This window comes from Anopheles nili, chromosome 3, assembly GCF_943737925.1.
Source record: "Anopheles nili chromosome 3, idAnoNiliSN_F5_01, whole genome shotgun sequence".
Classification (NCBI taxonomy): domain Eukaryota; kingdom Metazoa; phylum Arthropoda; class Insecta; order Diptera; family Culicidae; genus Anopheles; species Anopheles nili.
In genome coordinates, this window is record NC_071292.1 from 32435572 (window position 1) to 32463307 (window position 27736).

General features: G+C 46.7%; 5 protein-coding genes across 5 annotated transcripts; 2 read left to right on the forward strand and 3 right to left on the reverse strand.

The window, feature by feature from the left end:
• Positions 1-734: 734 nt before the first annotated feature.
• On the forward strand, positions 735-2699 carry LOC128725842 (EGF domain-specific O-linked N-acetylglucosamine transferase). The gene is made up of 3 exons (XM_053819612.1): positions 735-1101; positions 1373-2016; positions 2088-2699. The coding sequence occupies exons 1-3, from the start codon at positions 735-737 to the stop codon at positions 2697-2699; spliced, it is 1623 nt and encodes a 540-aa protein (XP_053675587.1).
• Positions 2700-3206: 507 nt separating this feature from the next.
• On the reverse strand, positions 3207-4776 carry LOC128726382 (uncharacterized). Its single transcript, XM_053820187.1, has one exon. It carries the CDS (start codon positions 4774-4776, stop codon positions 3364-3366), a length of 1413 nt encoding a protein of 470 aa, XP_053676162.1. The 3' UTR covers positions 3207-3363.
• Positions 4777-5474: 698 nt separating this feature from the next.
• LOC128724092 (apolipoprotein D-like) lies at positions 5475-8517 on the reverse strand. Its single transcript, XM_053817855.1, has 5 exons — positions 8504-8517; positions 6074-6340; positions 5908-5990; positions 5723-5818; positions 5475-5659 (listed from the first exon to the last, which is right to left on the reverse strand). Exons 1-5 carry the CDS (start codon positions 8515-8517, stop codon positions 5475-5477), a joined length of 645 nt encoding a protein of 214 aa, XP_053673830.1.
• A 2824-nt stretch (positions 8518-11341) lies between these two features.
• On the reverse strand, positions 11342-12231 carry LOC128724093 (lopap-like). The gene is made up of 3 exons (XM_053817857.1): positions 11972-12231; positions 11717-11904; positions 11342-11646 (listed from the first exon to the last, which is right to left on the reverse strand). The coding sequence occupies exons 1-3, from the start codon at positions 12229-12231 to the stop codon at positions 11342-11344; spliced, it is 753 nt and encodes a 250-aa protein (XP_053673832.1).
• A 4045-nt stretch (positions 12232-16276) lies between these two features.
• Positions 16277-27463, forward strand: LOC128727359 (P protein-like). Its single transcript, XM_053821263.1, has 9 exons — positions 16277-16350; positions 22737-22849; positions 24264-24441; positions 24516-24936; positions 25000-25479; positions 25549-25664; positions 25735-25873; positions 25943-26862; positions 26933-27463. The coding sequence occupies exons 1-9, from the start codon at positions 16277-16279 to the stop codon at positions 27015-27017; spliced, it is 2526 nt and encodes an 841-aa protein (XP_053677238.1). The 3' UTR covers positions 27018-27463.
• Positions 27464-27736: the final 273 nt, after the last annotated feature.

The window sequence follows — 27736 nt, forward strand, 5'->3', positions numbered from 1 at the left end:
TTCCACCGAGCCTGGCGAATTTCAGCACCGAAAAATCACAAAACACAACGAGCGGGTTCAGCCTGCCGTGCTTCGTTACGTTTCGCAATGTCAAACGTGACGTTTCAATGTCGCGCACGACAGCTACTTTTGACGTTCGTTCCTTTTGGATGTAAACAAGTAGACGTACAAAAAGTAAGAAACGGAGTGCATCGGTGCGGGCGGGGGCTGTTTAAACGCATCTAACTGACACCGGTGAGAGATGCTCACGTTTGGGAGAAGCTGTACATTACCGGCTGATAGTGAACATGTCGAACGTTTTTTCCGCGAGCACTGTGATAATTGATTCAGCAAAGAGTAGTGTACCTGTTGGAGATCATCACGCTTGATCGTGCAGTATGGCAAGGTTGTCCAGTAACCGCGCGTCGTTGTGTTGTGCTAATGCTCGCATGCTCATGAAACCTGGTTGGGATTAGCTCATGCAGCATCGCGAATAGGTGGTGCGTCACCTAGGCGCATATTGAGGCATTTAGCCCCCACACGAGCAGACTTTCAAGTGCGAAGGTGTTCAGAAGATTGTGTAACCCAAGCTCAGTTCTTCCTATCATCCCACGCTAGATCAATTATCGGTGTTTCCTTTTCCTCTAAACAGTCTGTGATTTGGGGGCGTTGTTCTTGAATTAAGTTTTTGCTTTTATTTGAATCCGAACTCCGGTGGTAAATGACGATCGGATCGGTTTCAATTCTGCGTTAGAATGCAGCGCGTTCGCGGTGTTGTGCTGGCAGTTAGTGTTACGATCGTTCTTATGCTGTTCGCGCGATCAGTCCCATATGCGGAATGCCACGGATACGAACACATCAACCTACCCAAGGCGCATCTGCCTATGTACTTTCGACGGTTTCCGGCACTGGAAAAACAATGTGCAGAGGACGAAAATTGTCCATACCGTACGGTTATAGCGAGTCAAAGCTACCAAAGCAGAAAAAATGCCTGCTGGGGCTATGAATCGGATTGCACGGAAAAAACACGATATTCAAACCACAGTTGCTCGGGAAGCCACATTGGTTACGTGAAAAGCAAACAGGCGCAACTGGACACGTTCTACAGTCAGGCGGACTTTGGTACGTTTTGTTGAGCTTTGAAAAATTATCTCACAACATATATAATTGTACACGTAATTAATCAGCGAACAGGGAATTCGTTGGGAGAAAAGAGAAGAGAGATGATGGATTTCGCTGCAACCTACAAACTGCTTTTGCTCAAAAAAGCAAACCCGATGATGAAGCGCCTAATCCGTTGTTGAAGCATTAAATCTTTACGCCTCGTTAAATTAAGCCGGTTTTAATTAATCTCCTGTCTGCTTTTTGCCGATTGTTCGCGCATCCATTTCAGGTTTCGTACGGGATCAAATCCACGAATCGCGCATCATGTGCGAGCCCCAGTTTCCCCACGATTCGTCGCTTGAGTGTTCGAAATATTTGCGCTTCTGCCGCGGTCGTAATCTCATGATCAATTTCACTGATTTGGCGCAACGAACCGAACCGCTCCGCTACAAGATGGATGTGCTTGGGCCGGGTCAAATCGGTGGCCACTGTCGGCTGCACGGTGAGCGGCTGAGAGACGAACTGCAACACATTAGCCCACTGCAATCGTGGGGTCCCGAATTGCGGTTTTTCGAACGCCTCGAAAACCCTCCCATCGAGCACGGACAGTGCGACGTTGTGATCGAAAAACCTGCCTTCATCATGAAAATTGATGCGGCCATCAATATGTACCACCATTTCTGTGATTTCCTCAACTTGTACGCCTCACTGCACGTTAATTTGTCACACCCGGCCAGCTACACCACTGACACGCACGTGCTCGTGTGGGAATCGTTCACGTACTTGTCGCCGTTTGCGGACACATTCAAGGTGTTCACGCGAAATCCGATCGCTGATCTGAAGACGTACGCCGGCAAGGTGGTGTGCTTCCGGAACGTTGTCCTTCCGTTGCTGCCTCGCATGATATTTGGATTGTACTACAACACACCGATCGTGAGTGTGGCTATGATAAATCGAGGTATGGATCAATAAAAGTACAAATATAATTACTTTCCATTTTTCAGATTTATGGTTGTGAAAACAGTGGCCTCTTCCATGCATTTTCCGAGCACGTGCTCCACCGAATGAAAGTAAGAATGTCCACACGGTCCGACCGTCGTCTACGCATAACATTCCTCTCACGCCAAACGCGCTACCGACGCATATTGAATGAGGACGAACTAATTGCCAGGATTGCCAAAAACTCGAATTATGCTGTGCAGCGAGTCAGCTACGGGCACGAGCTACCATTCATCGAGCAGCTGCGCATAACGCGCAACAGTGATATCTTTATTGGTATGCATGGTGCAGGACTCACCCACCTGCTGTTCCTACCCAAATGGGCCACCCTCTTCGAGCTGTACCACTGCGAGGATCCAAACTGCTACCGAGATCTGGCCCGGCTGCGCGGAGTGAACTATCTCACCTGGGAGCGCGATCAGTTGGTGTATCCGGAAGGTGAAGGGAAACACCCGGACCGTGACGAACGGCACGCCAAATTTACCAACTACGCGTTTGATGTGGCGGAGTTTGAGCGCTTGGTTGCGAAGGCGGCCAAACACGTGACTCAACACGAGGAGTTTCAAAAGTTCTTGGCATTGAAAACGCATCGCCACCTGAAAAAAGATGAGCTTTAACGGATGCTTTTAACATTCCGCAACAATCGACTATCGGTGATCATTTACCATAAGCGCGGTTCTTAAGGGGGAAGCAGGGAAGTGGATATTTTACCATAGCTTTGTGCATTACACATTCGAAACGAATTCTCGCCTGATATCATACTAACAATCACGGGGAAAATGGCTCGGTTGAGGCATACCTAACTAATAGGACGCTAAGCAACTTAACTCGTTTTTTTGACGAGAACAATTATATTCGTACTTAAAATCGTATATCTATACAAAATGAGATTGTATGTGAATCGGATGGCTTTATAATTATTAATACTCCAGCTAATTTGAGACTCCTAGTGCCTTGTAGACAACAAAAATCGAAAGTGCACTTTTTAAGCCAACAGTATTTTTATATCCAAAAATCATGTAATATTGCTTTACCTGAATGAGATGGAAAACAATGCTTTAAACAAACTCTTTACTTTTTCATTTATTCAAGGCGTCTGATGACAATCAAAATCAATGCCCATTTTGGCTTGTTGTTATTTGAATATGTTTTAGCAAAAACAAAAAAGGACTAACGTTTCACCTATCTTACAATGGCCGATGATGACTAGATAAGAAAGAACGGAATTGAGGGTTTCTTAAATTTACAACTTATGGAAAGCGTAATCTGCAACGTTTGCATTCACCATATCTTGAGCTTAACATGGTTCACGCACAGGAAAGACACCGCAACGCAAAGCATAAACATGTAGTAGGCGATGATCGTGAGGGCGGCTGCGGTTCCCAGTAGGAAGGTTTGAAAAACGAGATTCACTAACCCGGTGAGTAGGTTCGCGATGAGGAAAAAGAACAAACCATTCCCGTTAATCGCCTGTAGCACTAGCGGTACGTACGGAATGCAAAAATCGTCAGTTTTCATAATCTGATCTGGCGATTTCGGTTCCTCAAATCGCACGAAGTAAACGAACAGCTCGAAGAACATAAACAGCGCCGTTACGCTGCTCCCGATGGCCAGTATCCAGAAGCAGTATCCCATATTGGCAAGTCGGCGCGAGATACCGAACATGTCCTCACATACGTATATCATCTTCCAGCAGACGGCGGCAATTACGGCAATTTTACCAGCACGGCGGAGGAACTTCTTAGCCAGCGTGATTTCCTCCGAGGGTCGCACAACCCACCCGATGTACACGGAAGCGAGAAAGAGTGCGAGATATCCTGGAAGCGACACGATTCCTTCCCGGTTGGCGGAGAAAAACGTGGTCCGTTGCGTGTCGCTACTGAGCACGTACCGTGAGACACCCAGATGGAGCATCATCTCGTGGCAGCATAGCAACGTGATGGCCACAAATTTGATCACTTCTGGATCGTGCACCAAATCCATGATGATGGTTCCAAACAGCTTGACGAACGCTAGCGTAATGAAGAAATTCCAATGCACACCGTACTCGGACACGTGCAGTTGATAGTCAAGCTCGTTGGTCAGGAAGAACCGGGCGAATCCAAGCAGGAACAGAGGTGCCGTACCGGTGAGGATGCTTCTCAGCCTCGCCGCATTCATTCGTCGTTGATCAGCGGGTCGCACTTTATACACGATGCCGTTACTAAACACGTAAAGTCCTACCCCGATGTCCATGAGCCCGTAACCGAAGGTTTCCGTCTTAGCAAGCACTCGCGGGAAGCAATGGAAATCAACCGCCAAAATGCAAACGGCAGTCGTGAGGTTAACCAATGCGCGAACGCATGTTAGAAACTGTGGCGATCGACCCGGCACCTGTACGAACGGCATCAGATGCAATCGATTGCGCATCTGGTGGACGGCCGAAACGCAGGATAACACGACCAGTGTGAGCGTTATGTTTAGCGCCAGTCGGTGTAGTACGGTGACGAGCAGGACGAACGGCAGGACGATTAGGGAAAACTCGATCAGAAATCGAAGCGGAATGTGCGTTACACCGGTCATGGCAATGAGCTGCACTGTGTGGAATACGCTGAATACCGGGGGTGCAATGTGCATGAACACGTTCATGGCGGTAGTTCCATTGTTGTTTTCCATCTGGCTTTCGTGCAAGGCACGATAATCGTTTGGATCCATTATATGCTACGATCGGTGGAATGTTGTTTAGTACGTTTAACTTTTTGAGAGCCTTTAACTTTACGATTTGCTCAGTTACAACTTTATTTGTTTATTATATCTAAAGCAAACAGGCGGTTTATGCTCCACAAACAGGGAAAAATGCTACAGGAAAATACTGAAACACACAGGATTAATTTGTCAATCGTTTTCGTTTACTCGAACACTATCGAAGACGTTTTACCTTTTCTTGAGAACGTTACGTTTTAGCTTATCATTATAATAATTCACAACATGAAAATAGTTTAAATTAACGTTCGACTAAAAAACTACGTAATTTTTCTATATCAACAATCCCAAACCAAAACAAACATGCACACATTCAGACACGTGAGTACATTTGTTATGACAGCTAACAAGCGTCAAACGATTTTGAAATTTCGTAGCCGTTACACTCACAGTCGTTGTAATGTTGTAATATTTACCTGTAATATTCTGAAATATTCCGAAATGTCCTTAACCCATAATAAAATTAACGTGATTCTCATTCATCAAATGAAAAAAATATACAAATATTTTATCCGCAAAGATTCTTAGCATATATTTTCTTAGCTCTTATACTTAGCTTCTCTAATACTAACTGATCACGATGACGATGAGCTCACTCCGAGGGGGACTCATTCACATTTCGTAACCGCTGCTCCAAAATGCTCTGTCGTCTATCCCTTAATAGATGTGCTTTTGTATACGCCTTTACTGACTTTCTTCAAATCATCGCCACAGTTCTTCTGGTCCGTGCGGGTCAGATAGGCCCGTGATATCTTGGCACTGTCCAACACAGCGTAGGCTTTCTTCATCGTTTCGATATCGGGATGTCGTTTGCGGGTCAAAATCCATGCCACCTCTGCAACATAACAAGCATAGATTATAAGCCTGATCGCCAAGAAACGATCGTAAATGCACTTACTTGCACTGATCAATCCTCGAAGATCAGAACATGCGTAAACGACGGCAAACGATTTATAATCGGTACCAACAACCCAGTATGGGGCTTCAACGTTAACTATGCGAAGAACAAAACATCAAATATATTCCCATAATTTTCTCTCTATTCTGAGACCAAAAGATTTGTTTCATTTTTCCTATACTTACACGGTGCGCTCGGGAATTTAACCGCCAATTTAGCAGGTTGTACTATTCTGGCCGATCCAGTGATGCTGTTTTCATTGCCCGTGCTGTAACGATTAGAGGCAAAAATCGAAATATGTGTAACTTTAATTCTAGCTCATCATTTGCCTTCTCATCTGCGACTACTTACAGGGTATTTTTCTGCGTGTTAAGTACGCCGATCGTACCATCCGGGTTCAGCGAGTAATCGGCGGTGATACACTTGCCCCCGAGCTCAAAGAAGAACGGATACTTTTCCTGCTCATACCACCGTCCCAGATACGCGTAGGTGTCGAAGTTTTCCATCACGTGCACTTTGGGGCACTGACCGAACCCAGGAACCTGAGCAGCCACACCAGCCAAGCTGCACAGCACCCCCAGCAGGCAAACGGCAAGGATGGAACTCCTCGGTATGCTTGAGTGAAATTAAAAGAAACGACGTGTTAATGCACGTTGCGAAGGAAACTCCAAAGCAGGGGCGCAGCGTTAATGGAAAGAAATGGCATTAATTAAATGTTTAATTGCACGATTTGCCTCTCCATGGAGACCCCGGTAACGAGTTGTCACAAAAGCAATGCGTGATAGCGTGCGGTGCACCGCGAACGAGATCGCTCATTTTCGCCTGTCACCGGACGCGATAGCGCAGATTGGCGCCAATTGTCAATTTACTGATAAAACGGTTGAATGCGAAACGTGCAGGAGAAAGTAGGGAAGCCACGACACGCGACGAAGGTTTTGTTACGCGACCGTGATTGTCTTTTTGACCTTAATTTGCTGAAACAGGCAAGTGCGTAGCGGCTAATTGTGTGGTTAACACAAATCGTTCGATCTTTCAAGGGTTGGCTTTGGTTGGTGGAAAGAAAAACAAAAAGGGCCCATCGCTGGATCATCGTGCGATGAACTCGCCCGGTGATTGCATTTCATCACACGCCGTAACCCGTAAATCGGTTCGACGATCGATTCGGCCGCACAAAATTAGTCCCTCCGTTCGGCTTGGGTAAGCCTTTGTTGGGAAAAATCGGAAAATTAAGGAACGATTTACCACGGTGTGAAGTCATTACACCGTGCGCAACGCACGTGCGCTTCGGCACGCGGCCAAAAAGGGTGAGTGGAAATAACGAAAAACACAAACGACGCACAAGGTCGTGACCGTTTGAAAATGGTGCTGCCGTTGATGCTGGCTTTTAGGAAAGAAACAAGGACGCCTCGACTTGGACCGGGCGAGTGAGTGGGCCATTGTGGGATGATGGTGGCGTAATGCCCTCGGTGTTTAAACAAGATTGATTGATCTACCTGTCGAAGGTGTACCGGTATCCAATAGCCGAGGTGGTGGTGAAATATTACATGTAGAATATTTCCACACATGCTTACGTTTTTTTCGGATTAAAATTGGTTTGTAATTTTTCAACTTCTTTGTTACCATTTGCATGCTATCGCATGCGTATCTAATCCATGCCGCAAAACCTAACGGTCTTTTGTTTTATTTTTCCATCTCCAAACACACAGTTTTTTTTTGTGTTCGGGGGCAGGAATGTATTATGAAACGGAAAAAGGAGGAAATTTAAAGCTTCTTTCACCTATAATTTCTTTTCTTCCTTCCTTCGCTCGTTCGTCTCGTTCGATCACTCCACACCACGTGGCGATGCATGGCGATGGTGTTGGGGAAAATAGGAGAAAAAAAGGCCGATAATACGCTGGCATCGAGTTATGCTCACATGGAGCCGATGCTGATCGAAGGAGGCGATGTTGTAACGCCAACATCGCCTGCCGAGTTTGGCCCTAGCGTCATGGATTTGTTTTCGGTTTGTTTACGATTTTCAAACATATCTTATCAAACACAACTCGCGTGCGTGCGCAAGGCCTTTAGAGGAGGGAGGTCTGCATGCGATGCGCGACGTCAGCAGTCAAAATTTGAATTGGTGGGTGAGATGTTCGTCCGGTGCGTGGTCCGTTGAAGGAAGGAGCATTATGCAATTGGGCGGACCTCTACGTCACTGCCATCAGCGTGTGTGATTTTGCCGGGGATCATTAGCACGATGCATACTTATTTCATAACTCGTAAGAAAAAATGATTTAGTTTGTGCTCTTGCAGGTTTCTGAATCCCTTTGTTTGGGATCTTTAACAAAAAGGCTTTAACTTTTAATAATTTCAAACCGTTTGCATGCTTTAAAATCATAAGCATGAGGATCACCTGTAAATACTTGCTTCAATCATTAGGGCAATAATTGAAAGATTTTTTAATCCACCACATCATCAAACGTGGGAAAATTGATTCCCCTCGTAGATGAGTAATAATCTCTGTTAAACATGATCGACCCTCCCCGCTGTGGTTGTCTTCCAAAATATGACCTCCGGCGAAGGTCGCAACCTTTCGGTCTTTAACCGTGAGTACCGCGCATTAACCACTTGCTGTTGTGACGATCTTCTCGCAAAGATGTTTATTGAAGACGTACCAACCCCCTTTATTTGCGTAATGATGATTCGTGGGTTCGTGTCTCGTACTTCCAGAACAGTCACCCGGAATGTTCTCGGTTGCCTGCCCGCCAAAACAAAGTCATAAACGATGCCCAAAAGACTTACCGAATGGCAGCCATTGTATTCGGAAGAGCTCTGTTTTGAATGTCTTCTTGGCTGATGTTAGCTCACTAGCGTTAATTCGTTTTTCGGTAAACGTATTCTGTTTGCGTGTTTTTATTCTCTAATCGTTAAGAGATAATATTTCCCGATCAAGTGAACTACATTCATTCAACACGACAGCACGTGCTCACGATTTTTTCCCGTTTACGAGTCACACTCCTTTTTGGGGTTTTTGGAGCAACACTTTAATCCCAAAATTTGTTTACACCGATGCAGTCGCTTTCCTTCCCCACTGAGCCACTTCTGGGAGTTCGAGATTTTCTTTCACCCACACCCACACACACACACGAGTCAGTTGTTTCACCTTTCGAAAACTTCACTGATTACGGCTTGATCGCGGGCTCGGTTTCGACCGTTCGCGTGCACGTCTCGCAGGGAAATGGACGCATCTCGCAGGTTGCTGCCGGAATTTAGAGCCCCGCCAATCGGCCAGCCACCCACCGACGTAGGAAGGGATGCCCAGGTGGTAGGCGGGGGGTGTTGCGTGGAGCCCGTGGGGTTGTTCGTTCAGGGGGGTTCTCTACACCCGTCGGAGACGGTTCATTTTCGCTCCCACTTGGACGGGTGTTGGAGGCATTGAAAGGCATTGAAAAAGAAAACAAATCACGCCACACGAAGATGATGATGGAGTGGGACATAGCTGATGAAGATGGAGAAAAAAAACACAAAACATTCGATTAAAGTTCATTTACCGTATGTGTGTGTGTGTTTGCGAGGATGGGAGACTGCAAACGGAGGCGCATCTTACGCGGTTTTCTTTTCTGACGACACGATCGCCACTGTCCGCGATGGCTCTCCCTGACGGAGAGCGGTCTATTGCCGGTGCAGATGCAGGGAGTGGTTGAAATGGTTTTATCCACACACAAAAAAAAACAAAAACAATTTCCTCCACACACCGGTGCCGGTGGCTGAGATTGGACCAATTCTTTTATGGTGGCGGAGTCACAGAAAGCCTTCGAAACACCGGTGGGGAGTCATAAAATGAGCGTAAAAACTGTTTAAAACTGGTGTGCTGTTATCTCGAGGATACAAAAAAAACCGACAAAACCTCCCAAAACTGCTGTAAACGGGCAAACATAATTAGCATAGCCCGGTAGCCCGAATTCGTCTCGTCATTTGCGCAAGTTCTACGCATTGGACAGGTTGAATGTTGGCGCGCCGTTTTATCTTCTTTATGCTGCTGTCGCTCAATTATGTACACGTTAATGGTTTTATTTTTGCTCCCATTTCCAGGCCCATTGTGGCTCATTTTTGCGTGCCCTTTCCAGTGTGTGTGTGTGTGTGTGGAATTATGTTTTAGTTGCTTGCTTTAGAGCGACATTTCGATCCGTGCTATGTTGCTAACATGACGCGAAACTAACTGAACTTGCCTTACTGTGTATCTGTTACCGGCACGGTTTGTTTTTTGGGGGAGGCTTTCAACCCCCACTCGTACCCTTAAACGGTGAGTAATTAGGGGGAGAAAAACTGTCACTCGAAGAGCCGCGACACCTCACCGGTAGTGGTGCAGATTGCGTTAGAGAGCCCACGTTGACCCATATTTTGTGGGCGCTGTGGGTTCGGTTGAATGTTTAACCCATGCTCCCAACCCCCATTGGAAGGGTTCACAAGGCGAGGAAAGTGCAGACGGTCGCAACGAAAGACGAAAGATGAAAGTGTGTTTATTAGCGAGCGAATGGTTTTAATAGTTGGGCGTTTAGATGGAATGATTACGGGAGTGTGTCAACTGCACAGCATGAACATTTAGCTGGCCACAATAAACTGGGAGACTGTTAAAAGAAAAGACACGAACGTCCCTTAAGGTTGACCTAATTTCGCAGGGTTTTATGCTATTTTGAGAGTTGCGCAAACAGACAAAGATTTAATTAAACTATTGCACAGCTTAAGCATACACCAATTAACAGTGGAGCGTTTAGTTTTATTAATTCCCTCACAGTATTTAGTTTCCAACCCTAGTTTGTAAACGTCCAGAGGATCGGTCATCTATCAATGGTAAATTATATCACCTTCACTCGTGCTCGAGATGTGGCTGATAAAAAACAACCCCTAAAAAGCTCGCCCGCGAAGAAATCGATAGCCTTTTTATTTATTCACTCCAGATCGGGCCACACTCTCACTCCCATCAATCACAGCACGCTTCCCCAGCCCCCAAAACGGTGCATCCCACAACCATGTGACACGAGAGTGATTGAACTCTCCTGCGGCTGCATCCCGCTGATCCCGTTTCTCTTTCTTTCGCTGGAAAGCGACGATCAAAACGTCCGTTCCGATGGCTTGCGTGAGCCTCCACGCGAACACACAGCAGTGAAAACTGGTTTTTCTTCCACCCGCGTGAGAGGGTGTGCGAAAGGAAAAGTTCAAAACCCGAACCGTGGCTCGCTGAGACCGATCGCACCGATCCGTGTTTGCTGAGGGCGGTGCAGAAGCCGCCGGTGCTGGCGATGGTTTAGTGACCCAGTTTCCCGCGGTTGCGGCTTCGACGGCGGCAAAAGTCGAAGGTGATCATGAACTTGTGCGCGAGGCCGCCCATGTTGGAGGTCTGCACTGCACTAAGGGCGTGAATGGACCATGAATGCGCATCGGAGCGGCAGCTTCCCACGTGAAACATGAGCTCACAGTGATTCCCATAGCTTGGCAGAAACATTGTTTTAAGAGGGTGGCGATAATTGCGTTTCTTTATTGCACCAATTATGGTGAAGTGAAATAAATTAATGAAATAAATATAATTAGGTGAAAACTTGTGTGCTCAAAAAAAAAAAAAACACACACCCACGGCAGGAATTACTGATGATCTTCTAGAACGGAATCGATCGGTTTGCTGGGTTCCGGTCCAACGGCAAAAATATCGCTACGCAACTGCTGCAGATCGTCTTCATTACGCACGATGACTCCTTCATTGCGAGCATCCTGGATGTTTGGTTCCGTTGGATCGATCGCTGGTTGTGGAGGTGCCAATGTCACACAATCGTCCTGATTAGTGCGCAAGAAGAACGTCCGCGAGATCTTGTACTTATCCAACACACCGTAGGCTCGTTGTAGGATTGGTCCTCCGGGAAGGCGTTCGCGTGCCATCATCCAAGCGGATACTGCATGTTGAAAGAAACCAACAGATGTCTGTAGTTTTAATCCTTCTGTTGGGATGGCATAAGAACCTACCAGCATGACCGACTGGTCCGAAAGAGCTGCAGGAAAACAGCACGGCAAAGTTATCGTAGTCCGTGTCCAGAACCATCACCGACGCGTTATAGTTGTACGGGAATGAGGTGTACTCGATCTGATAGCGCCCATCCTTCGCTCGACCACCTTTATCCATCACCCCAGAGATGATCCTCTCCACGCCGTTGCTGTAGAACAGTGTGTCCAAAACATTAGCAGCTCGCAGTGGAGAGACTTCCTCCTTGCGTTACTTACAACCGATTGGTGTACGCATTTCGGACGTAGATCTTCCCGTCAGCTCGCTGCTCATAAGTCACCGATACGCACTTGGTGGCGACCTCAGTGACGGTGAAATATCGCTCGATCTCGTACCACGTTCCGAGGAAGCGAGTCCGATTGAAGCGTTGTATGGGCGAGTAATCCGGACAGGTTCCGAATCCTGGGATTTGGGAGTTCACCAGCGACAGGCAAGTCCCCAACAGCAGAACTCCTGCTAACAACTGCGATCCTCGCATCCTTGTTTCGTGACACCGGGATGAACTGTTGCGATGCGTACGGGACGCGATCCAGGCGTCGAATAACTTTTCCGACCACACCGCGAATGGGCTTTTATATTTGTTGTCGTCTTCGTCCGCATCGTCAGGGAAGAGATCAGAACGTCCCGCTCCAACGCTCGGCCTTTCACCTGATCGCAACGGGATCCCCCGAACGGACCCCACCTAGCTGGCAAGCGGCGTAGGTTCAAAAGAAGTCTCTGACTCCATCCCAACGACCTGGCACCATCGTCACCCTTGGCTCGGGGAGGTGCTTCGGGGTGTGTTGTTGTCTTACTTATTGTCAGAGCGCAGACGATCATCGTCTAGCTGGCGAGGGAGAGCGATCTATCCGGAACATTCTCATCGGGAGATATCTCTAGGGACACACCTTCTGTGAAGGTATGGAATTGGGCCAACGAGTCCGGGACGTTCGATCGAGTCCCGGGATTCTTCCCACGTCGTAGCATAAACGGCTCGATTAAACGCGATCGATAAGAGGCTCGCGGATCGCGCTCGTGTTGATCGGCTGATTGCGAAATGGGAGCGCGATTGGAGATGATGAAGTGGAGATGATGTGCGTTCGTTCGCGTCATAATCGCGCAATCTGGTTGGGGTTCCATGAAGATTGTGTGATAGCTGGATGGTCGGCGGGAAATTAATTACATCCGGTTTGATTACCGGTATGATGGGAGCTACGTTCGGTCGAACGGTTGGAAGAAAGTATCCATGTAACTCCCAGCAAGCTGAAAAGCGATACAGGCAGCTCGCAGTATCAGCTTGCTTGTGGGAAGGTCAAAGAATAAGTGATTCAAAATGTGTGTTCTTTTTTGAAATTTTAATCTAAAATCCTCTAAATGATTGACAATTTAGTTGCGGGAGGTTGAGTTTTGAATTTGTTTTCACAATTGAAAAATGAAGTCATTTTGCTACGATACGGTAGTGTAGCCTTCAAAAAATTATTGTTCAACATACAAATAATGCCAATCCCAAATCATGTTGTATTCCGTTTTTAAAATAAATAGAAACTAAGTTGAGATCGAAAGTAAACGTAGCTCAAAAATGTGATCTAGTAGGTACCTATGAAAATACCCACCAGATGGCAGTGTACACAACAGCTAGGACACAAACCAAGCCTATTTTTAAGGGAGATACTATAAAATTATAGTTCCTTGGAACACCGCATTCAACAAAAGCACATGCAACATTTGAATATTTAAAACAAAAAGCAGTTTTGTTAACATTTTCAGCACAAAATAAATGTAGAAATACGAAAAATTGGTAGATTATTAGATTCGAATGTTTAATATATCACGATCGAATACAGCGTAGTATGCTTGTTTTTTTTCAATAAGTTGTCGACTAAGGATATTTGAAATTTAACGAATGGAAACATAATGTTCCATGTCAATAGAACTCAGAACAACAAATCCTGATCTAAACCTGTCTATACCGGCGAACGTGACGAACAAACTGTTGAGCACCCTGTTTTGGTGTGTTTCAGGCCATCATGAAGTAATACCATACCACCATAATGGGTGCGTACGCATGTTTCCGGCATGCTCGTATCTGGAAACAGGAGAAACCCATCGATACCTTCCAATCGAGGCTTCACTCACTTACACACACACGTGACCAAATACGATAGGAGAAAACGCCAACTCAACCTACGGCATGTAACGTGAGACAACGCCATGAGAGAGTTTCCACAAAAACCAAAAAAAATGTCATACAAAAAAACCGGAACGACGCTGCTGACGGAAGGACGACGCGTTCCATTCGGTAGGGCCAACGACCGTGGCTCGGTGTGGTTCTCGAGCCCACCACACATCCATCCGAGCACCGGCCAAAGACGGACCTGTCCTGTCGTCGGTGTGGCGCCAAACTTTAGCCGACGTTCGAGCCATCGTAAGCCCTAACCTACGCGTACTTCTGGTGGCGTTGGGTGGCCTGGATCCACGAACGAGTGACAGACAACACCTCACGCGAGACATCACCGGCGGGGAAACAAGTGCCACAGTGTTCACGTTTGTGAGTTTGATCGAATTTCGAGCTGTGGTTGGGCTATTACTTGTCTGTGTCGTGTGGCTCTTTATAAGCGGGAAAATTGTACCAGGACACCCTACCCGTGAGGCGGTGGCTTTTGGATTGTGTCGTGTACAGGGAAAAAGGATACGCCATTCGATTTCCGTGATGTGCTGTCAAATTACCGAAAAATGAATTCCTCGCTTTGATAGCAGGTGAGAGTGAAGAAAGTGCGCAAGGATACGGACGGTGGGCGCCTGACCTAGGAGACAGGAGCTGGCCCAAGTGGGGTGGGTGTCTAGAGCGAGTAAAAAAAAAGCTAAAAGACAAGACCACCCGTGGTGCTTCATCGTACTGGTGGTATGTAAATACGCGTCCGGGTCGATAAGGCGAATCCTTAGAGCTGCCGGATACATACAATAACGGATTATCCTTTCCGCGCGCGCCAGTTGAACGGCAAAAATGGGCAACATTCGCGGTGCCGGCAAAGTCCGGACCTTCTTGGATTAGACCTCACTATCCGACCGGGCCACTCGCTAGGCACTAATCCATAACTCAACCATTAAGTCGGAGAAAAGGGAAAAAGTTTTTTTTGTCCTTTTTTTTTGCTGTTGTCCACGGTCACACCCGGACTCGTCATCTATCTGGGTCAGAGCGTACTCAGTGGTGCAAATCCTTCGTGCAGGGAAGGATATGCATCGGTGTTATCGATAAGGATGGGCAGATAAGACGAACAATACCCCGTGGAAATGAGGTGTTACTTGTGTTCGTTCGCTCGAGGATAAAGGATGGTGAACGCCATGGGGCAGCTTGCCGTGTTTTACGATCCATTGCCACCGGTGCGTAGTTAATACGCCAGTTAGTTAAGGACAATTGGAAGGAAAACAACTCGACACCAGATCCCCAGCTGTGTGTTAATTTCCACCATATCCTCATTCCCGTACCGTGCTGCCGGTGAAGCGCTCCCGATGGCGTTTGATTGATAGGAAATAAATCGAACGTCAAACGTGGTTTCCCACCACCACCACGACGAGTGTGGCGATGAAGCCGTTTAGCCTGAAGCGATGATGTTTTTCGTGGAAAAGATCAATAAATAATGTGCCCAGCCTAGCTTTGATCCCTTGTTGAGCATATGTTTTGATGGGGAGTTGAACAACATGAGCATTGTTGACTTGAACATGCCCATAAACCCACAGAAACTCGTAATAAGTTACTATTAAATAAGCTAATCTTACATAATTTATGCTTTGTCGATCTTCTTTTTCAAATTTTATTTGGTTTAAGACTCGTTGAACGGTCAAGGCCGGTCTATGGTTTTCTATAACTTGAAATTTTTCACACAGCCTTATAGACAGTCCTGCGTACGAGGGATCTAACAATGTACTTAAGTATGATTTAGTAGTATACTTACGTTATCACCATGTTTGGCAGTATAGCGATAAGATAACGGATATACATGAGCGCATTACTTCGACCCGTTTAAGAGCTTTTGGTGAAAGCGTAAGGTTCGCGTGGGATCAGAAAACACGCCAGTAAACAGAAACAGCGCATACATTTTTGCTCGTGAAGTGGAAAATGTGTAAAATTATCCTTGCATGAGGGCACTCTTCGCTTGAATGCGTCTCCTCGCTTGAGTTAAAGTACGTGAGCGAAGAGAAATAGCACCATTCCGGGAATTCAATTAGTTCTTAAATGCCGTATTTGGAATGAGCGGGAAAAAAAGGATATTTTAATGATCCGAAGGACGCCTTAAGGATCGGGTTTCGAACTCGGAATGTAATTATAGAAACGAGCATTTGTGTTGTTTGCTCTTGTTCCAGATCACAATGTTCGACTGATTGGCCAAACACCGAGGCCAAAAAAACTCAGCCCACCCACCTGAAGCCGCCAGCATCAGAAGTCGTGCCGGAAAAATCTCCAAAAAAACAACCCACCATACATCGCACACACGTCGTGCAGAAAAGACGGCTTCAAAATAGCGTCCACCGTGTCACCGATCAAGATGCGGCTGAAATCCGCACGGAAAAGTTTCCGGCGCCATAAATCGAAGACGGCGCTCGATTTTCCCCAACCCAGGTAAGCGACCCATCCAAAAGGGAGGTTTTCAGGCGACTCGCGACCCCACTCGAAACCACCGGGAGGCTGGCTGGCTGGCTGATCGAGCGATGGCGATGACGAAGGTAGCCGTTTGCTGAACTTGAACTTTCGCGCTTTGCTGGCGTGAATGTCAAAGTTGTCGCTGTGCCAAAATGGGTGCCATCGGGAAACAATACGTTCGCGAGCCACGATTGCCGTGTGTGGGTGTGGAAAGATAGCGGCCATAATAGCGGGTGTTATCGCGATGACCCGCGATGGGGCAGATTTTCCCCACCGATCGTGCCGATGGGTTGACGGAGTGAGTAATTTCAGCACTTAGCATTGTCCGGTGTGGCAGAATTTTTATTTACGAGCTGAAGGCGCCTAGTCGACCGAGGACGAAAGGTGCCGGTTGGAAGATAGCAATCAGGTTGATGGAAATGCTAATGCAACTGGTACGTTGTGAGGCGTTTTTTTACTCTCTCTCTCTCTCTCTCTCTCTCTCTTGCCTTCATTCTGCGGCCACTTCTGGGTGAAAAAAAAAATGATGAGCGAGTGTCGTAACGGCATTGGAAGATAGTCGGAAGTGCTAACGCTTCTGGAACATGACTCATTTTATGCTATTTTTCCTCGGTTCATTTTTAATGCATATTTATTGCCAATTTCAAATGGACAGTTTTAACTTGTCTCCTGTTGCGTGGTTTGTTGTTAAATGCAACCAATCACTCGTAAAGAGCGGATTTTTTTTGAAAATTAATTTAAGCATTTCGATAACATGGGCACATAGAGAGCGATATACCATTTTTTTCTGCTGCCCAACACAAACAGTTAGTCACGCAATCTATCACAGTCGTTGTCCAGTCCGGAGCGGTCGCTAAATGGCGTCCCTTAACGAGAACCGTGAGGCAACAATTCATTAACATGCGCCATGCATCATCATCATTACCATCCACGCCGTTGCCTTTCGCGCTGGCGGGAACGTTCTGCATTGAATTGAGATGAATTAATGGGCTTAACAAGACCTGACGCAACAGTTGCATGTAAGTGCCAGAAAATTTGTCTATTTGCTTTGAAAGCGGGCTGCGTGTTTTGGGGAGCGCTCTGGAAAGCGCTCCAGTGAGGGGAAACCGAAAACTTTGACCCTCGATGATTGTTAAAGTGACTGTGCACGCATTCGATTTTATGTACATCAATGCTCTAAGGCTCCCTGGTACCGTTTACATGAATCTCTGCCTGTGGTTGCTACGGTTGCTACGGTGTACTACCAACAATTGGAATCATGGCCTGCTGAGGATTATCCGAGCCTACCCGTGGCTTGAAGCGCTAAGTACAGATCGTGAGCCAAGGGAACATCACCGAAAAGCACACCAAAATCCCTACCCAATGGAGGTATGTAAGCAATACCGGTGATTAGTAAACCGCAACGCGAGCTCTGGCGGAGTCCTTTCAATGAGGCATGCTTGGTACCACGGTAAAAGTAAAACAGGACAAGGATAGAGTAGAGTAGACTCAACATGTTCCCCGAAAGTATGGCGCTAACGCCAAATTGGATTTCTCAGTTTACAAGCAACTAATTTAGCATAAATCCTTCCATACCCCAAAGCGAAACCCACGTCAGGGTGGCTTATTTTTCGGCACAAAAGTTTTCCACCATAGACTCTCGTCCGTGGACGATGAAGTTTTTGTGGCATCTCGCTCGGGTGAATGCGATTGTGTAACAAACTTTGGTGCCTGAGATATGGGGCTGATTGATAGATGTGACGGAAGATGAAATTTGATGTGGGTTTGATTTCGGGCGCAAGAGCAGCTCGTTTCTTTTTCTTGATTGGGAGATAGCGCGACGGCTTGATTATCATGTCTTGTTAGGAATGGAATACATTACGAAGAAAAATTGTGAATGATTCGCTTATGTTTTGGGAGGATAATTTCATTTCGGTTTTCTAAGTACACACCGTAACACTCGTGTGACGTTTGTTTAACATGTATTAAGGACACTACGTTGCATATGAGATTGACGATTGCTTATCGATCTATTTAATGGAAAAGGTTTTAAAGAAAGTTTTTAAATATTGTTTCAATCGTAAATTAGTACATATGCTGATCAAATATTGAGATAATCAGTTGTTTTAGCAATGTTAGTTTAGATTATAAATTTGTAGTATACTGTACTTCTCTAAAACAAATCAATAATCAAAACCATAATTATTAGTTTACTGTACTTCTTTAAAACAAATCAAGCTCAATATGTTGTATTCAGTTTTTAAGGTTTTGCCGCCTAAAAAACCTCTTGTAATAAAATCGATCAAGAGCCATTTGTATAAAGTTGACTGCGTACAATATTAACAAAAGCGGGAAAACTAATACCCTTACTACTTGCGGTTTTTCCCGACCTTGCCTTTTAACAATATATTGACAGAAAAAAAATTCAAACATTGCAAACAGCCCCAATAAATTAATTCCCCTATTGTTGCAACACAATTCTATCAGCATCGCGTGCTATCTCATTAAAATCACCCTTGCGCAATTCCTACCGTCACTTTTTACGATGGTTCCGATTTTCGTTCCGGTCATTTACATTTGTTGCAAATTTCTCACTCACTCACTCTCTCTCTCTCTCTTTCGCTTTGCGATCATCTCGCGGCTCTGCTATCCATCACACGGTCGACCCCAAAATGGGGTTCGAGTGAAAAAATAAAATAAATACAAATACCGACCAGACCAGGTAAAACCAGCCGCCTGTCTGCTAGTGCACTACCGGCGTGAAAATGCCCGCCTTTCTCCGAGGACCTTTCTCTGCTCTCCCCAATGGTTTGAGGATATTTCATTTTCTCATCTGCTTTCCGCGTTGTCAATGCTCCTAGTGCGTCTAATACTACTTTATCCTACTCGTAGAGGCGCCTAGCATACGAGACTCTGTACTAAGTGTCTGCTCGCGTACGCGTATGCGAGCCGCCCTGAGGGTATGTGTGGGCGAAGCGTATGTATGCACACCGTGCGCCGTCGCTATGATGGTGGATCACCGTAAAGAAGAGCACACGCTTCGGCTCCACTGGCAGTAATACAGGAGCGCGCGCATCAAAAGGCCCCCCAAAGGCCGACGACGCGTTTTGGCTCAGTTCGGCTTGAAGCGTCTGTCAAATCGCACGCGGGAACTCGCCGCTTTTTCGCTGCGTCGCACAGTAAGACCCGTCGAGGGCCGGGAAGTGGGTGGCGTGCAAATTTTCCAGTTCGCGGGTGCCCTTTTTTCCTTCTTCATACCAAACAAAGAGGAAAACACGCAGCTTGGCGGTTGTGTTGTTTAGTGTCATTTGAGGGAGAGAGAAAGAGAGAGAGCGCGCGAAAGGAGTTTGGAAGGAGTTCAAGGGCAGGAAAAGTGGTGCCAAGCATGGAGAAATTAAACAGGATGCTCCTATCGGCGAAAGTGTAAAATTTGATGTAAAAACGATGGACAGTGCGTGGTGAATTGGAGAGTGATGGTTTCCGATTTTACTTCTGGTGTAAAGTGCGACACAAACTGAACGAAATTCCATGCTCAAGTGTGTGGTTTTTACAAAAGCACTTTCCGTACCTCATCGAGACACCTCATCGAGGCCACAGATAAACGATCCCAACGGTCACGAGCGAATTCCTGACGAAAAAGGAGCATCATGCCTTACGGCTTGACCATTTCTGCCACCGTACAGAACGCATCGCATCTCGGCACTTTTTGTCTTGGGCCATTTTTTTTCAAAGTCAAATTTTTTGTTATTAATAGCATCGAAACGGTCCATTATTGCTGCTCCCGTTTACCGGCCACGGGTGAGAGGCAGTGTGCTAGGTTGCCAGCGCACGGTTAAACAGTTTTTTTCTTGCGTTTTTTTTGTTTATAATAATACTAAAAAAACACGCGCACATACACAAACACATTTTGGCGGTGTTTGAGTGGTGTCCCCTTTCAAAATACTACAAAAAACGTCACAGATCGAAGGCCACCGCCTGTCGAATGGTGCGTCCTTCCGAGGGCGATGAGCGGCTTTTCTGGGTTACGGCCATACCCAAGCATCTTCGATCGAGTGAACCGAGTCAGAGTAGGCGAGAGAAATCCCGCGTGTTTGACTGGCCAGGCGGGAGACGATCGCACACGATCACCGATGAATACGGTTGATAGTGTGGCAATTAAACACAACATGCCGCAGAAGAGCGGAGCGAGAAATCTGTGGCACGTGGGGAGCCTGACGGTGGCGTGTGGTCGAAATTTATTGTGCACCAGTTTTATGGAGGTGACGCTTTTTTTGCGTCGTTCCCAGCTGTTCTATAATGTGTCGAATTTATGACGTTCGATGACACTGCCTAGCGATTAAGTAGGCGCTGGAGCTGGCTGGAGCGACTTTGGTGTTTGAAAATGTAAGAGGGAAACTAATTGACTGTTTTCGATGTGATATGTTTCGTGAATTTTCCCGATTTATTGAACCATGTGCGTTGAATGTATTTGTTGAACGATGAAAGCATAGTCAACCCTTTCGTGTACAATTACTATAACACTTTGAATAACCGCACGTTGGCAGTTTTTTGTCATCGCTTGCTGAGATGACAATTGAATACATTTCGAAACTGTTGCAACAATTCAAACAAAAAGAATCAACCGTTTTTGTTTCGGTTATTGTGAAGCAAAAAATCACTTCATTCAAAGTAATAATAATATTGCATTTATTCCGCACATCACGTGCGCGCAATTGCCTACTTGCATACCATATTTGCAATTGCAAACACACCTCGACAGCAGAGCAGAAACGAACCCACCGACGACGAGGTACTTGGTCTCGAGTTGCGTCCTTTCGTACGCATTCGCCTGAGGTGCTCCATAAAAATGAAGACATTATGGTCGTTGCTGTCGCCTGAGCTTACAGGATCCCGGGCGTAACGAGGGCATACACCGAAGCACCATCAGCCATCGTACGAACCACTCGAAAAGTAAGAGTTTGCGTAGCAAGTGCAATTAAGCTGAAGATGGGTCACCAAAAGCAGGCAACCGGTTCGTCGTACCAAGGTTTATGAAATGCATTTACGCTGGAATAATCGCATAATCCGCCCAGGTCTGGTTCCGAGAGTGGAGAGACTCAACGACGGGTGGTTGTGATTTTCGCAATGTCGTTTAATGAAACATTTCTAGGGCTTTACTTAAATATGTTTCTTTTGAATAAATTTCTTTTGACGTTTGTTCTATATCAAGGGGTACATCCTGCTGAAAAAGAATGAAAATTACAGTATTTTGAACCACGTTTGTGTCAAAAGACATCATTATCTTTTGCTAAGTGTTTTGGTACCATGGAAAATATTCATTTTCACTTTATCGACAAGTTGTTGGTTTTTTACTGGGAAAACAAATCGTACGCTCTCCTAGACCCTGACTATCCAATGCGACCTAGTTTATGTTCGCAGGTTCAACCCATTTCTGTTCGCGACTAAATTTCGCAAGCCTAATTTCCGCCGCTCTATCAGGCAACAAAGGCAACCTCTTGCTTACCCGAATCGCGCGAAATATGAAATGTTTGCCAAACCGTCACAATAAACCCAACAGCCAATAGAACTAGCAGACGTCGTGCCACTTAGCGCCCACTCGGCAGCCAGAACCGTGAAGCCCTCTCGTAACGTTTTCTGCTTCATTTCATGCGCCAGAACGAAGCCAGGGAACCACCAAAAGTCCCGCCGGTATAAAGCTGCCGCCATTTTTGCTTGCTTCTCAAAGTCGCGCGATTTTCCGGTCCGATGTTTACCGAGAAAAATGCTGTCATAAAAATGGCTGACTTAGGGCTTTTCCTCGACTCTCACTCGGGCTCGTAGAGTGGCACCTTCAAACGGCCGGATGAAGACGTCTAACTTCTGGCGTTGGCAGACCCGTCTCTGAAGAGGGCGAGCCTTTCAATCAGCCTCGCCATGGTGCTATTGAAACCGCTCGAGTAGGGATACCTTTTGTCTGGCTTGTCGCGTAATTGTCATGGGCGAGGCAATGTGCTCACAATACGAACCCAGCAAAGGTCTGGCTTATTATTGCCGGTTTGCCGAGATGTAATGAATATCGCAATTAAAGTCTATCAAAGTCGCGTGCTTTTTGGGTGCGACAGATCCTGACGGAGTTCTCGAAGCACCAGTGTCCTATCGCTTTTTGTTTGTGATGAGTGTACAAGTGCCACGGTGCTCGAAATGAACTACCTAAGCAATCTGAACGTCTTCAAACGACGACGCAACACCTCGTCCACCACCGATTCGTCATCGGCCGTATCATCACCAGCCTCCCCGGTAGCTGCGGTCATCGATGATCCGGGCACATCCACCGCAGATGCGACACCGCAGCGAAAGAAGAAACGAAAGAGCCGTCGTAAACGCACGGTTTCCGTTGTTCCCATTAGCGAGGTAACTGAGGCATCGCTGGAGCTATGGCGCACGCTGCCACCCAAAATTCGCCACGATCCGAGCATGGTGTCCTTCCAGCAGGTCGAACTGGAGCACGCCCGGATGCACGGTAAGTAGACGGGTCGATTAGGCGGGCTGGCATATGAAAGGCTTCCTGGGTATAGCTGACAGCAGCAGGACGAGTATTAAACCACCACGGCTATTAGGGAAGCTATTAGCCGACTATTAGGGGACGTGAGTCGAGCCTTTGCTGGGAAACGCTTGCAGTTCGTTGCATCACTTACATTGTTTGCTGGTAGCTGGTTTTTGTGATCCTAACCATTCATTTTCCTTCGCTCTACGCGGAAAGAAACCGATCAACTCATGTCTAATGCCTTCTGAAACCTCACCGTTGCTTCTGCATACTATGGTTTCAATTTCAACAAGTCACTGATGAGGAGGATGCCTCTACGCTATCGCACGATCCATTTGCTGGAAACCGGACCGGACGTTTAAGCTATATCCTGCGGGCCTTGCGATGGGTTTGAACTGCATAATAGATGTGAAATGTGGGACAAGTGTCGTTTGTTGCGCTCCTCGAGGTTGACCTAACCCCGGGAGATGGTAGGGCAAAAAAGTCAACTAGATTGCATTTTATTTCTATAGGCGTCGGAGATATGCAGTTGACAAGCTTGTTAACAGAATATAGAGCTCAGATGTAACTAAAGACTGTGCCGTAATTTTGAGTCAGCTAGAAACAAGTATGTTCAGATTTTGGTGATTAAAATGATGGAATAAAGCAAAATATCATTGTAAATGATGCGAGAATGATTGAGACATTCGCAGATTGCATACAACTGCGTTTCTTTGCGTAGCTTTAGGAGAGGCATTCATCTGACAATTTCTTCACCTTTTCACCAACCAATTCAGCCGATCTCTTCACAAAGGCATGCGACATAATCACGCTAATGCTGGCTGCGCATAAATCCGATTACAAAAAATCTTAATCGACACCAATTGTGGTCGGACCGCGCGTAGACCGCATCCGGAGAGAGGTAGCAACCAAATTGCCCACCCCCCATCTATGTAGAGGCCAATCTTGACGAAAGCGAAAGTGCGCTGGCGGCGTTTGGCTGGCGGGTTATGTTCCGCGAATTGGTCAAAACCACTGCACGGTGACATTTGCCATTTGTTCACTTACGGCAACGCGTCTCTGCGTGCCCTAGCGTGCGTTTGCTTGTGGAGTGGAGTATCTGAGGCAGCTTGGTTGATCAACTTACACCACGGGCACCCTTTTCCCAGTGACACTTGATACGGCGTGGACACGGTATGGTTACGACCGGAAAGCGATATTGCTAAGAGAAGCTAAGCTATTGGGAACTATTTGTGGTTGGTTTCGGTTGCCTTTGTTGCATCCAGCACGTGGGCTGACATTTGGACAATAGTAGAAGCATGCCTGAGGTTTTGTGCCAGCTTGAGGAGGTCTAGTAAATTAGGAAGCACAGCGTCCGATTACAGTTTATTATTCGCCTTCCCTGTGGTAGGTGATGGTCATGAAGATTCGTTTCCGGAAATCGAAGGACAAGAGGACGAAGACGGCGAAGAGGACGATGACGAGGAGGAAGAAGAAGAGGACGAAGAGTACGAGAATGAGTTCATCACCATCAACGTCACCAACGAGGAGGGTCAGAATAAGGAAATTGGTCACGTGAAGGAGAAGAAGTAAGTAACGTGTCACGAGTTGTGGAGCATTCAGGACAGGCAGCTAATCATGTTCTTCTTACGAATCCTTCTAGAGAAATACCGAAACCACACGTGCATCATCTAGCAGGGCATTACATCGGTAACATTACGCCTCCGAAGCATGACGACCTCAACGACACCGGACAGAACCACCTGGACGAGGATCACCCGTTCCGGAAGTACTCGAAAATCATCTGCCTGTTCCTGACGTGGTTGCTGATCATGGCGTTTATGGTGGTGAAGGACGAAAAGCTGGTCGAACCGAAGCATTTATCGATTTCACCCGGTAAAACCAAGGCGTACATTTTGCCTCATCTGCCGCAGAGTACACGCATTAAGGTCACGCTTGAGGGAACGTTCTTGAGTGAGCCGTACAGCAACCTTACCGAGCATTATCTCGAGGTCTATCTTCAGATGCTGTCGTCTACGCTCGAGGCAAACTCATCGGAGTTGTTCGCATCAAGCTCGGCAAAGGTGAGTCTAATGGAGGTGACAATGCGGAAAACATAATGCTTTATGATTGAGTTTCCCCGATAGAATATCAGCGAACCGTGGTACATCCCGATCGTGCACCCGTACCTGTTCGACAGTGCACCGATCGTGAAGGAGCAGCGTTTGTTCGACATCATTGACAGCAACTACGAACTGCTGCACCAGGCAAAGGGCGGTTTAGTGCGACTGATGATTCGAAGTAACATTCAGGCCAGCATGCCGGTGGCGATCCGGTACGATCAATCTCCGGTGAATCGAGACGTCGGTGTCATTTACGCCGCGTTTGTGCTGATCTTTCTGTACGTGCTGATCATCTGGGAGATCGTGCATCGGACGTTCGCGGCGGTGATCGCTTCGACGCTTGCCATTTCTATTCTCGCGGCGTTAAATGATCGACCCACGATGGAGGACATTATTGGGTGGATTGATGTTGAAACGATACTGCTGTTGTTCTCGATGATGATTCTCGTCGCTATCCTTGCCGAGACGGGCATATTCGATTTCCTGTCGGTTTACATCTATAAGGTATGGAGCTCGAGTGGCGGTTTTATAAAACAGAACGGTGTTTAATACGGGTTGTCTTGCTCTCAACAGATTACAAACGGGAAGATTTGGAGCCTCATACATTGCTTGTGTTTATGTACGGTCTTAATTTCATCGTTTCTGGACAATGTAACCACCGTACTCTTAATGGCGCCAATAACCATAAGGTAATTGTTAATAAGAGATGTTTCAAAGCACCGATTTGTAACGATCTTTTTATCGATCTTCTTCATTTAGACTCTGTGAGGTGATGGACATGAACCCGGTACCTATTCTGATGGCAATCACGGTACACGCCAACATCGGTGGCACGACCACACCGGTCGGTGATCCTCCCAACATCATCATTACTTCGAATCAGTACATCTTGAAACACGTAAGATTCGGTAAAACTCCTCTTTTACTCCTGCGCCTGGTGCTAAACGCCTTTTTTTTCTTGTTTTAGGGAGTTACCTTCTTGACCTTTACCGCTCACATGCTAGTCGGTGTCATAATCGTGGTCATCACGACAAACATCCACCTGCGCATCATCTACAAGAACATCAACCACCTGCGTATGCACGAACCAAAGGAGCTGAAAGAGCTCCGGCGCAACATTAAAGTTTGGGAACGAGCTGCCGGAAAAATTCCACCATACTCCAAAGATGCCAACATCGTGCGGGAAACGCTCAACAAAAAGGTGAAGCTACTGCGCCACCAGTACAAGAAAAAGATGACCAAAGGTACCGTGCCGGAGGACATATATCGCTCAACGCTCGAGGAGTTGCAGCGTGAACATCCGATCAAGAACCGACCACTACTGATCAAATCGGGTGTGGTGTGTGTGTTCATCGTGTCACTGTTTTTCCTCGAATCGATACCGGAACTGCGCCGTCTATCGTCGGGTTGGGCCGCTTTACTTGGAGTGGTGTTGCTACTGATCATTTCCGACAAGAACGACATGGATGCGGTCCTATCGCGAGTGGAATGGCCAACGTTGCTGTTCTTCGCCGCGATGTTCACGCTGATGGAAGCGGTCGAGCGGATGGGACTAATCGATTGGATCGGACACGCAACCGAAACGATCATTCAGTCCGTGTCGGAGGATCTTCGGCTTGCGGTGGCGATCATCATCATACTGTGGATATCGGCCCTGACGTCTGCCTTCGTTGACAGCATCCCCGTAACGGCGATGATGGTGAAGATCGTGGTCGCTCTGTCGGAGAAGGCGTACCTGGGCTTGCCTCTTCAGCCGATGGTGTGGGCGCTGGCTTTTGGTCCGTGTCTCGGTGGCAATGGGACGCTGGTTGGTGCATCTGCCAATGTGATCTGTGCTGGGATCGCCGAACAGCACGGTTACCGGTTCAGCTTCATGGATTATTTCAAGTGAGTAGTTCGAGCACGTCTGCAAAGATCATTAGCTAACGCATTCTTTTTCGTTTTTCTCTCACCCTAGACTCGGATTCCCGATCATGCTGGTGAGCGTGTTCGTCACTACCGGCTACCTGATTATGGCCCACGTCGTCTTTGCCTGGCACTAGGTTCGGAACGGATCTAGTGGCCAGCCACCCCGTTAGTTTGTAGGAATGATCGAGCGCCTGCTGCAACAGCAACCGTTGCAATCTGGCTCGGTCCCTTGTTGTCCATTTGTCTAACTGTTGTGTCTTGAACTCACGAAGGAAACGAAGCGTGGCTTACATTTGCACGTTCTAAACGTACTTTTCACGGTGTATTTTAGCAACAACAAAAAAAAGATAAAGCATCTTTAAAACGAAGCAAAACGAACGTGATTTAAAATCGATCCCTATGCGCATATGGACGCCACTTTTCCGCCAGCGCTAGAAAGGCTGACTGAATGCGATGCGCGTGTGCGTGTGTGTTTGTTAATTTGTAATATCATACCTTTTTTGTTTTGTTGAACATTGATAAGAAATGTGTACACATTTTATGATTCAAATAAAGACGGAGAACAAGCGTTCAGCGTTATTGCGATTCAAACAACGATGGTTTTTGTGTTTGCGGCATTAATTACGGGCCGTTAATTAGGGTGGAAAATGATGGAAACACTTCAGCATCTTCCGTTTCTAATTAACCGTTAAATGATGAAAATGCTGGCAGCGTGCTAGTACGTTCGGCTTCCAACCCTACGTCAGGTGGGTGGAAAAGGCGTGACGTCAAACCGTCAAACGTCAGCATTCTGCATAATTTCCATCTTTACCCTCGCTCACTCAGTCGTACCGTGAAAAACGACTGACTTGGC

Bases quoted from the DNA above. Each gene is read 5' to 3' on its own strand.
- LOC128724093 (XM_053817857.1), bottom strand. From the start codon at position 12,231: ATGCGAGGATCGCAGTTGTTAGCAGGAGTTCTGCTGTTGGGGACTTGC. The intron at 11,905-11,971 runs GTAAGTAACGCA...ACTGTTCTACAG, and splicing joins AATGCGTACACCAATCGGTT to CAACGGCGTGGAGAGGATCA. The intron at 11,647-11,716 runs GTAGGTTCTTAT...TTCAACATGCAG, and splicing joins CGGACCAGTCGGTCATGCTG to TATCCGCTTGGATGATGGCA.
- LOC128726382 (XM_053820187.1), bottom strand. From the start codon at position 4,776: ATGGATCCAAACGATTATCGTGCCTTGCACGAAAGCCAGATGGAAAAC.
- LOC128724092 (XM_053817855.1), bottom strand. The intron at 5,819-5,907 runs GTAAGTATAGGA...TTCTTCGCATAG, and splicing joins TAAATTCCCGAGCGCACCGT to TTAACGTTGAAGCCCCATAC. The intron at 5,660-5,722 runs GTAAGTGCATTT...GTTATGTTGCAG, and splicing joins TCGAGGATTGATCAGTGCAA to AGGTGGCATGGATTTTGACC.
- LOC128727359 (XM_053821263.1), top strand. From the start codon at position 16,277: ATGCGGCTGAAATCCGCACGGAAAAGTTTCCGGCGCCATAAATCGAAG. The intron at 24,442-24,515 runs GTAAGTAACGTG...GAATCCTTCTAG, and splicing joins GGTCACGTGAAGGAGAAGAA to AGAAATACCGAAACCACACG. The intron at 25,874-25,942 runs GTAAGATTCGGT...TTCTTGTTTTAG, and splicing joins ATCAGTACATCTTGAAACAC to GGAGTTACCTTCTTGACCTT.
- LOC128725842 (XM_053819612.1), top strand. From the start codon at position 735: ATGCAGCGCGTTCGCGGTGTTGTGCTGGCAGTTAGTGTTACGATCGTT. The intron at 1,102-1,372 runs GTACGTTTTGTT...CATCCATTTCAG, and splicing joins CTACAGTCAGGCGGACTTTG to GTTTCGTACGGGATCAAATC. The intron at 2,017-2,087 runs GTGAGTGTGGCT...TCCATTTTTCAG, and splicing joins TGTACTACAACACACCGATC to ATTTATGGTTGTGAAAACAG.